General features: G+C 63.3%; 3 protein-coding genes across 4 annotated transcripts; 1 reads left to right on the top strand and 2 right to left on the bottom strand.

The window, feature by feature from the left end:
• The first annotated feature begins 837 nt into the window (after positions 1-837).
• On the top strand, positions 838-2,975 carry CHURC1 (churchill domain containing 1). The gene is made up of 4 exons (XM_074543498.1): positions 838-980; positions 1,073-1,208; positions 2,053-2,123; positions 2,554-2,975. Exons 1-4 carry the CDS (start codon positions 942-944, stop codon positions 2,644-2,646), a joined length of 339 nt encoding a protein of 112 aa, XP_074399599.1. The 5' UTR covers positions 838-941; the 3' UTR covers positions 2,647-2,975.
• Positions 2,976-3,500: 525 nt separating this feature from the next.
• On the bottom strand, positions 3,501-4,659 carry GPX2 (glutathione peroxidase 2). The gene is made up of 3 exons (XM_014274169.3): positions 4,526-4,659; positions 4,125-4,295; positions 3,501-4,046 (listed from the first exon to the last, which is right to left on the bottom strand). The coding sequence occupies exons 1-3, from the start codon at positions 4,610-4,612 to the stop codon at positions 3,696-3,698; spliced, it is 609 nt and encodes a 202-aa protein (XP_014129644.3). The 5' UTR covers positions 4,613-4,659; the 3' UTR covers positions 3,501-3,695.
• Positions 4,660-5,255: 596 nt separating this feature from the next.
• RAB15 (RAB15, member RAS oncogene family) lies at positions 5,256-9,004 on the bottom strand. Of its 2 annotated transcripts, none has more exons than XM_074543484.1 (7): positions 8,619-9,004; positions 7,298-7,358; positions 7,096-7,156; positions 6,930-7,007; positions 6,764-6,853; positions 5,794-5,859; positions 5,256-5,684 (listed from the first exon to the last, which is right to left on the bottom strand). In XM_074543484.1, exons 1-7 carry the CDS (start codon positions 8,740-8,742, stop codon positions 5,529-5,531), a joined length of 636 nt encoding a protein of 211 aa, XP_074399585.1. In that variant the 5' UTR covers positions 8,743-9,004; the 3' UTR covers positions 5,256-5,528. The 2 variants fall into 2 exon arrangements, with proteins under 2 accessions (XP_074399585.1, XP_074399586.1); XM_074543485.1 differs by lacking the exon at positions 8,619-9,004 and adding an exon at positions 8,345-8,565.
• Positions 9,005-9,293: the final 289 nt, after the last annotated feature.

The following is a 9,293-nucleotide window of genomic DNA, read 5'->3' on the forward strand; positions in this document are numbered from 1 at the left end:
AGCACCGGCGGCACCGGCACCTGCGGGCTGCGGAGAGGCGCAGCGCCCCGCCGACAGCGGCGGGGGTCCCCGGCCATCCCCTGCGGCCAGCCCACGTGTCCCCCGCTGGCTCTGGATGCCCCCCAGCTAGTCCCAGGCACCCCTCAGCTAGCCCTAGGTGTCCTCCAGCAGCCCTGTGAGTTCCCCAACTCGTCCCAGGCACCCCCTAGTTGGATCTCTGTGTCCTCCAGCTCCTCCCAGGCACCCCCTAATTTGTCCTGGGTCGCCCCCAGCCGCCCTGGATGTCCCCCAGCTAGTCGGTGGTGCCCTCCATCTAACGCAGGCAGTGCCCAGCTAGCCCTGGATGACCCCCAGCTAGCCCAAGCCGCCCTACAATCAGCCCTGGGTGTCCCCCACTATCCCCGGATGCCCCCCAGCTAGTCACAGGCACCCCGCACCTGGCCCTGGGTGTTTCCCACTAATCCAGAGTGGCCCCCAGCCAATTTCCAACACCCCACAGTTGGCCCTGAATGTCCCCCAGCTAGTCCTGAGTGTCTCTCACTAGCCATGGATGCCCCCCAGGTACTTCTCGGGGTCTCCCACTCGCGCTGGATAGCTCCCAGCTAATCCCAGGCAGCACCCAGCTAGCCCTAGATGCCCTTCGCTAGCCCCGGGTGCTCCCCAGGTCTCTCTAGGTATCCCCCACCAGCCTTGGGTGCACACAGGTAGCTCCAGGTGTCCCCCACTAGCCCTGAGTGCCCGACTATCCCAGCCCCGACCCCCCCAGTTATTCCCGGTTGCCCCAAGCAGCCCCACGGCCCCTTAGACCACGCCCATTTCACCAGACCACGCCCATTGCGCTTCAGACCACGCCCACACCCAGCGCCTCGGCCTCGGCCCCGTCGCTGAGCCCCGCCCCTCGGCGCAGGTCTCGCGACATTTGCAGGGCAGGGCGGTGCGAGATGTGCGGCGGCTGTGTGGGCACCGAGTACCCCGAGCGGGTGAGGGCGGGCGAGGGGGGCCCCGGCACCGACACCGGCTCCGGTACCAGTCCTGGTCCCGGTCCCGGTCCTAGGCTGTGCTCCCGCCCTAGGGCACCACCTGCCTGGAGGGCGGATCTTTCCTCCTGAACTTCGTGGGGTGCGCGCAGTGCGGCCGCCGGGACTTCGTGCTGGTCAGCAACCGGGCCGAGGGCCTGCAGGACGGGGAGGAGATCGTCACCTATGACCGTGCGGTGGGGGGCACCGGGGGGGGTGCGGGCCCGGGGGGCCTTGAGGGGGTGGGGCAGCTTTTGGGGTTCTTGAGGGAGGCTTGGGGTCCCTGAGGGGACCTTTGGGATTTGGGACTCTTGAGGGCGATATTTGGGGGATCCCTGAGCCATTCCTGGGGCTTAGGGTTCGCTGAAAGTTGGGGGTCTTGAGGGCTGTGAGAGGTCGGGGGTCTGGGGGTGTTGAGAGTATTGGGGGAGACCTTGGGTCTTGAAGGTCTTGAGGGGTGCTGCAGGCTCTGGGGCAGCTTTGGAGTCTGGAGCTTGGGTGATCTTGAGGGTTAGAGAGGGCTGGAGGGACCCTTGGGATCTGGGGGTCTTGAAGGCTGGGAGGCACAGGTGGAGACCTTGAAGGTTGAGGCCTGGGGGCAGAATTTGGATTCTGGGGGGTCTTGAGGGCTGGGAAGGACTCCTGGGGCGTGGGGGCTCTTGAGGGCTGGGGCGTGATGGGGTGGGGGACTCAGAGGTCAAAGGAGGGAGAGGCCTAAGGGAGGATTAGTTTAATAGGGAAAATTTGGGGCCCCGATATTTGGGGGGGGGGTCCCTGAGGGTGGGAATGGTGGATGCCCAGGGAGGAGGTCTCAGGTTTTAGAGGGAGTGTCAGGGAGCTGCTGATGGTCATTAATGGGGGGTGAGTTGCTGTGGGGGGAATTTTGGGGGCTTGATGCTGTAAGGACTGGGACGTCTGTGCCCTGGGAACGAGGGCAAGCATGGAGGATTGGGGCTTGTCACAAGAGATTGGGAGTGGGGGGATACCCCAGGGACAGTGTCCATGTCCTCTCACCCCACTGTCCCCTGCCCCACAGACCTGTGCAAGAACTGCCACCACTTGATTGCACGCCATGAGTACACCTTCAGCGTGGTGGATGACTACCAGGTTTGTTTCTTGTCCCCCAAAAACCCTTCCCAACTCTTTCTCTGGAATTCCAGACTCACCCTTCCATGGGCTGATTCCCACCTTCCCTGGGACAGAGCCTTGAAGGATTCAGAGCCCCATCCCTGTGTTCAGGGGTACCTGGAGACCCCCCAGCACTAGTCTGTGCCATGTGGAGGAAGCCCAGCTCACCTGGCATGGGAATGTGGGTGATGGGAGGGGGCTGTGACCCCCATTCTTCATTCCTGGCACATCTCCTATGCAGCAAAGGGCTGGAAAAAAGGGCTCAGGGGAGCCAGTGGGGCTGGAAACGAGATCCCCTGGCTCTGATTGCAATCGGGGATCGGGTACCAGACCTGGCTCGAGTTTCCCTGTGGGGGAGCAGGGCTGTGGCAGCCCCCCTTTTTCCAGCCCCTCCTTTTCGTTCCCCCAGGAATACACCATGCTGTGCCTGCTCTGTGGCCGTGCTGAGGATTCCATCAGCATCCTGCCTGATGACCCTCGCCAGATGACCCCGCTGTTCTGATCCCCATGTGTATCCCAGGATGAGCTTCCAGGAGCTTTGGGAGATCCCTGGATCCCTGGCACTGTATTTATGGGGACCACACAGTCCCTGACATGATTTGCCCCTCCAAACTTCCAGCCTGGATGCAGCGAACACCCAACACCGGATGCTCCCATGTTTCTGGGCCTTTTGGCTCTGACCCTGACTGCAAGGATGGGATGCAGTGCCACAGTCCAAGCTCCTGTGTGCTGAAGACATGAAGGGGTCCCCAAAACAGGATCCAAAGGGTTTCCCACCCCATCCCACCTCAGGAGCCCTCCTATGTGGGATAATAAATGTGATGTGTGACAGCTCGGTGGCACAGGCAGGAGTATTTTGGGAGTGGGCTTCACCCCCTGTAGTTGGTGAAGGGTGCTGGGGGCTGATGCAAGAGACTTTTTCCATCCCAGGAGCCTGTGGAATTCTTCCTTGGCCCCTCCCAGCCCTCTCCAGTGCTCTTGTAAACCCTGCAGAGAAAGGACTTGGATAATTTTCCCTTCCCACAGAGTTGGTGTGGGGTCACTTCACCCTGCCCTGGGGTTTGGAACCTGGCCCTGCCCTGCTGGGAATTCCCTATTCCTGCGGGCGGGAAGGAGCTGGGTGTGGGAAATCACTGCCCTGGGGTGGATGAAATGTTCCTCTTGGCACCCGGCCCCAGCAACACCCATGGGGAACTGGGTGCAGCCTCCCTGGCACCCACCTATCCCTGAGCCTCCATTTCCTGGATTTGGCCTTTCAGGGCTGTGTCCTCCTTCCTGTTCCCGCCAAGAGCCCCTAAAAACCACATGTTCCCAAAAACCTCATGGATCCATTTACACTCCCAAAAACCACGTGGATCCAGGCACACTCCCTGCGGCTCATTTATTGCCACCAGCCCACGCCGCCCCGGTAGCTCCAACCCTCTGCCCCCATCAAGCCCCCTCCCCATGGAGGTTTCAGAGGGGGCTGTCATTCTGCAGAGAGCTGGGGCCACCCCGGGGTGACACCGGAGCCAGGATCACACCAGAGCCAGGATCACACTGGAGCTAGGATTACTTGGCCAGCTTGAGGAGACGCTGGATGTCGGGCTCCAGTTGGGCCGTGGGCATACGGGGGCTGTAGCGCCGGAACGGTTCCCCCTCAGGCCCCACCAGGAACTTCTCAAAATTCCAGGAGATATCGGAGCGGTGCACGGGGCTCCAGACGACAAAGCGGGGCTCGGCCATCAGGTGTGCAGGCTCGTCGACCGGTGCGGGCAGGTGAGCCTTGAGGTAGGCGAACACGGGATGGGTGTCTCTCCCGTTCACCTGGCACTTCTGGAACAGGGTGAAGTTGGGCTCGAAGCCGCCCCCCGGCCGCACGTGCTTCAGGGTGTTGAGGATTTCCTCGTTGGTGCCGTTTTCCTGTGGCGGGGAAGGAGAAATCCAGAGCCCTGTGTTTCCCAGCTCCTCACCCCCTGCCTTGTGGCCCATAGGACTTACCTGGTATCCAAACTGGTTACAGGGGAAGCCCAGCACGACCAGCCGCCGGGGGTAGCGGGCTTGGAGCTGGTTGAGCTGGGTGTAATCCCGCACCGTGGTGCCTCAGAGCGAAGCCACGTTCTCGATCAGGACCACGCGGCCCCGGAAAATGCCAAAATCCACTTTTTCCCCCTGCAAGGAGGTGGCGCTCAGGTCATAGAAGGACTTGGCGATGGGGACGGTCATGGCTGCAGGCGTGCGGCTGCTTGTGCCCCGTGCCCTGCGCCGCCTCTTAAGGGCTTCCCGGTGCTCACGTCATGGTCCAAAGGTCTCCAGGCCCCGCCGCGGCTCAGGAGAAACCTGAGCTGCCCGTCCCACCCGTGGAAGGAGGAAGGTGGCACGGGGCCAAGGCGATGCTCTACCTGCCTCAATAATTCATGGCACGGCGCGCTGCGGCTGCTCATCCTGCTGCCTGCGGGATGTGGGATGCTCCCAGCCTGGCACGGCATGTTCCCGAGGGTTGGGAATGACGGTGAGAGTTGGGGAATAACGGGAGCCAGGGAATAACAGGAATCTGGGAGCTGGGGCTCTGTGGGGCGGAGGAGGAGGGGACAAGTGTCCCAGTACTCCTCCTTGCCTGGTGCTGCCATGGCATCACCTCTGGGGCCTCCTGTGCTGCCCATCCCAGTGCCCACCGGTCCTGGGGCCCACTGGTCCCAGTACTGACTCCACCCTTGGGCCTATCTCCTGTGGTGCCTACCATTGTCCTGTGGTGCCCATCCCAGTGCCTGGCAGCATCCTGGTGTCCACATAGATCCCAGTAGGTTCCACTGTCTTAGTGCCCACCATCATCCCAGTAACCACCCACCCCAGCCCACCACTATCCCACTGCTGGCTCATCCCAGTGCCGCCACCAAGTTTTCCCACCCTGTTCCCTCAGGTGGGGCTGAGCTGGTAGCCTGGCAGGCCGTGGTGGTGGGCATGGGCATCATGCCCCATGTCCCCGTGCCCAGCCTGGAAAGGGGACACCATGCTGGCAGCCCCAGATCACCCTCAATTATTGATCACCGCTCGAGTGTCCATGCCCAGGCTGTGCCTGCTGCCATGGCTTCATGCCCACAGCCCCCCTGGAGCACACAGACCACCAACCCCTCCAGCATCACCTTTATTCTGCAAACCACTGTGTAAAACCGGGGGTCCCACGGGCACGGGGTGGCACAGGGTGGGCACACAGTGCCTGGACAGCCCCCACCCTACCCGTGAGCCGAGGAGGGCACAGGTGCCAGGATGGGGAGCCCCCTTGCCACATTCCCTGTCCCTGGGGGTGTCCCGTGTCACTCCCCACTCTGTGGGGGCTGCCTCAATCCTGCCCCTACCGTGCCCCCTGACACAGTCTGGGGAGGAGGGGTCGGGGGGTCTCAGCCTTCAACACCAGCAGGTTTTGGGGGTGTCCTCACTCCCCAGGGGCTGCTGCTCATCCTCCTCCAGCTGGGCCAGGGTGGGGGCGCGGGGCAGCCCCCGCAGCTCGTCCAGCTCCTTGCGGTGCGCCTGCAGCACCAGCTCCGTCAGCCGTGTGAAGGACTGTGGGAGAGGGGTGGGGTGAACCTGGGGGACCCCTCCAGTATCCCCTGACCTCTCCAGGCCCCCAGACCAGCCCCAGCCCCCTCAGAACCCCCCAGTCCCCTCATACCTCCTTGATGTTGAGGTTGCTGCAGGCACTGGTCTCGTAGAAGTCCATCCCGTATTCTCTGGCCAGCTGCAGCACCAGGGGTTTGGCAGGGAGGGAGGGTAGCATGATTTGGGAGGAGGGAGGATTCAATACCCCTGCCCCCCTCTCTGGAATGTGAACAGCCGGGCACGGACAGACAGGAGAGCTCTGGGGGGGCTGGCATAGGGGCACACCTGGGTTGGGTGGTGGGCGCAGGGGGCCCTGGGAGGGGTACTGGATGCTTTGGGGTTCAGAGGTCTCTGGAAGGGATACTGGGAGGAATTGGGGGTTGTTGGACACCCTGGGGTAGCACTGAGCAGTAAGGGGGTTTCCTGGATGCTCTGGAGCTGCAGGGAGAGGTCAGTGGTCCTTGGGTTCAAACTGCAGGAGCATGAGGGGTCACTGGATACAGGTAGGGATGCTTGGCGGGGGTGGGGGGGGTCTCTGGATATGGGTAGGGCTGCAGGAAGGCTGTTGGGTCCATGTGGAATGCAGGGGGGGCTTTTGGAGGGTCTGGCCATGGTCCCCACTGGGTGCTTTGGGGGTCAAGAGGTCCCAAGAGGGACACCAAGGAGGTCACTGTGTGCTTCAGGGGTACAGGAGACCGTGATGGAGGTGCAGGGAGAGCTTAGGGGTCTCTGAACATTTTGCAGGTGGGGAAGAGGGAGCCTTAGGGAGCCTTGGGGGTGCACAAGCACTGCAGAGATGGAGGGGAAGAGGGTTCCCAGACACTGGGGGAACTGTTTTTGCGGTGCCTGGGTACAGACTGCAAGAGGAGGGGGTCCCTGGTCATGGTGGGACTGGGGAGGCTTGGGGGTCCCAGATAGAGGTAGGGCTGCAGGAGGGCTGTTGGGGTCCCGAGTGCAGGGGGGGCTCAGGGAGAGGCTGGCCATGCTGGGGGTGCAGGAGGGGTCCTGCCCCCTGGGGGGGGCACACAGCAGCCCCCGCTCACCTGCAACCCTTGCTCTTTGGGCACTTGCCTCTTGTGCTCCTCGTCCGCCTTGTTCCCGATGAGGATTTTCTGGACGCCCTCGGGTGCATACTGGGCGGGGGAACCGTGTAAGGACCCCCCAACACACGGCTGGGGAACCCCCAGACCTCCCCTCGTGAACCCCCACCTCATCCACATCGCTGGCCCACTTCACGATGTGCTGGTAGGAGCGCTCGCTGCTGATGTCGTACACCAAGAAAATGCCCTGCAGGGGGTGGGGGGCAGCTGTTGACACCCTAAAACTGTGCCTCAGTTTCCCCTCTCCTGTGTACCAGGACAGGGAGCCCCCATACCTGAGCCCTCCGGTAGTACTGCTTGGTGATGGTCTGGTACCGCTCCTGGCCGGCTGTGTCCCTGCCCAGGGACAGCGGGTCAGTGCCATCATCATGGCTTGAGTTTGGCAGGGCTCAGCCCTTACCTTGGGTGGGGGGAGCAGGACTCAGACCCCCCAAAATTTCTTCCCTCTTGCCCCCGGGATCCAGTGCTGCCACTCACCAGATCTGTATCCGCACCTTGATCCCATCCACCTCGATGGTCTTCATCTTGAAGTCGACACCTGGGATTGGAATGGGGTGTGGTGTCCTGGTGTTTCCCTTTCCAGGAGATGCTGTCACTGGGGTCTGTGGTTCCCTCACCCCTCCTGACCCACCCCACGCCCCACTGTGGCCTGGTGCTGGTCCCCACACCCAGTGCCTGGCCTTGCAGGAGGCCCCGGTGCCCGGTGCTGATCCCAGTGCTCCCAGTTCCCTGGCACTGTGGCTGTCCAGTTCTCCCAGTTCCCCAGTGCTACAGCTTCTCGGTGCTGTGGCTGCCCAATGCTCTCAGTTCCCGGCTGCATGCTGCTCCCAGTTCCCCTGTGCCAGAGGTGCCTGGTCCTCCCTGTCCTCCCAAATCCAGGATTTCCTGGCTCCCTGATGCTCCCGGTTCCCTGGAGCCGCGGCACTCCAGAGCCCCCGGTTTCCCAGTTTCCCTATGCTGCAGCTTCCCGGTGGTCCCGGCTTGTGGATGCCCACAGTTTTACTGTTTCCTGATGCCCATTGCTTCCCGGTTACCCGGTGCTGCGACTCCCGATGCTCCCGGTTCCCCGGTGCCCACAGTTTTCCCTCTCCCAGGTGCCTGGTTTTCCCGCTCTCCGGTTACCTGTCTCCCCATGTTCCTAGTGTTGCAGCTCTCCAGTGCCCATGGTTAACCCTTTCCCCGTGCCCCCGGTTTTCCTATGCCCACCAGTCCCCGGTGCCCCGGCTCCCAAGACTCCCTAGTGCCCTGGTTTCCCGTTTCCTCGAGCCTGTGGTTTCCCGGCAGTTCCTCGGCAGTCCCGGTTCCCCGATGCCCACGGTTTTCCTGTTCCCTGGGTTCCCGTTTCTCGGTTGCTGCGCCTCCCGGTTCTCCAGTTCCCACGGTTTTCCCGCTCCCCGGTTGCCCATTTTCCCGTTTCCCCGGTGCTGCGGCTCCCCAGTACTCACGGTTTCCTGGTCCCCACGGCTCCCCAGTTCCCCGGTTTCCCTTTTCCCCGGTAACGCGGCTCCCAGTGCTCCCGTTTACCCGGTGCTGCGCCTCCCCATTGCTCCCGATTCCTTGATGCTCCCGGTTTCACGTTTCCCCGGTGCCGCGGCTCCCCGTTTCCCCGGTGCTCCCTGTTCTCTGGCTTCCCGTTTCCACGGTGCTGCGGCTCCCAGTCTTCCCGGTTGCCCGGTTCCCCGATGTTCCCGTTTCCCCGGTGCTGCGCCTCCCCACTGCTCCCGCTTCCCCGATGCTCCCGGTTCCCCGTTTCCCCGCTCCCGCCGCCGCGGCCGCCGTGCGCTGCCGGTGCCGGTACCGATGGTGGAGATGTGGGCGGGGTGGAACTGGTTGTCGGTGAACCGGCAGAGCAGGCAGGTCTTGCCCACGCCCGAGTCCCCGAGCAGCAGCAACCGGAACAGCACGTCGTACTGCTTGGCCATGGCGGGCCCGGGCCGCCGCCGCCGCCGCACCGGGGCCGCTCCGGGGCCGCGAGCTGCGCCGCCGCCGCGCCGGGCCGGGCTGGCACCGGGGGATGCACCGGGGCGGGGCGGGGCGGGGGCGGCGGCGGCGGCGGCGGGAGGGGGCACCGGGAGGGGAAACGAGGGGGGCGACACCGGGGATGCACCGGGGAGCGGGCAGGGAACACCGGGGATGCACCGGGAGATGCTGTGGGGAATTGGGCGGCGACGCGGGGGATGGACTGGGAGGAGAGCTGGGGAGAACGGGGGGATGGAGCCAGGAATGCACCGTAGGATTTGTAGGGGATGCTCTGGAGCCAGGAATGCACCGTAGGATTTGTAGGGGATGCTCTGGAAAACCGGAGATGGGGGACGGGGGATGTAGCAGGGGCAACAGCGGGGATGTACCCGGGATTGCTCTGGGGGCATCGGGAACTGTTGGGAATTTAGCTGCTAGAAAATGGAAAAGTACAAAACTGCGGCTAATTCCAAGTCCTGCACCTGCACAGATAGCAGTGTCCTTGGGCCTAGCT

Source organism: Zonotrichia albicollis, chromosome 6 (genome assembly GCF_047830755.1).
Source record: "Zonotrichia albicollis isolate bZonAlb1 chromosome 6, bZonAlb1.hap1, whole genome shotgun sequence".
NCBI lineage: Eukaryota > Metazoa > Chordata > Aves > Passeriformes > Passerellidae > Zonotrichia > Zonotrichia albicollis.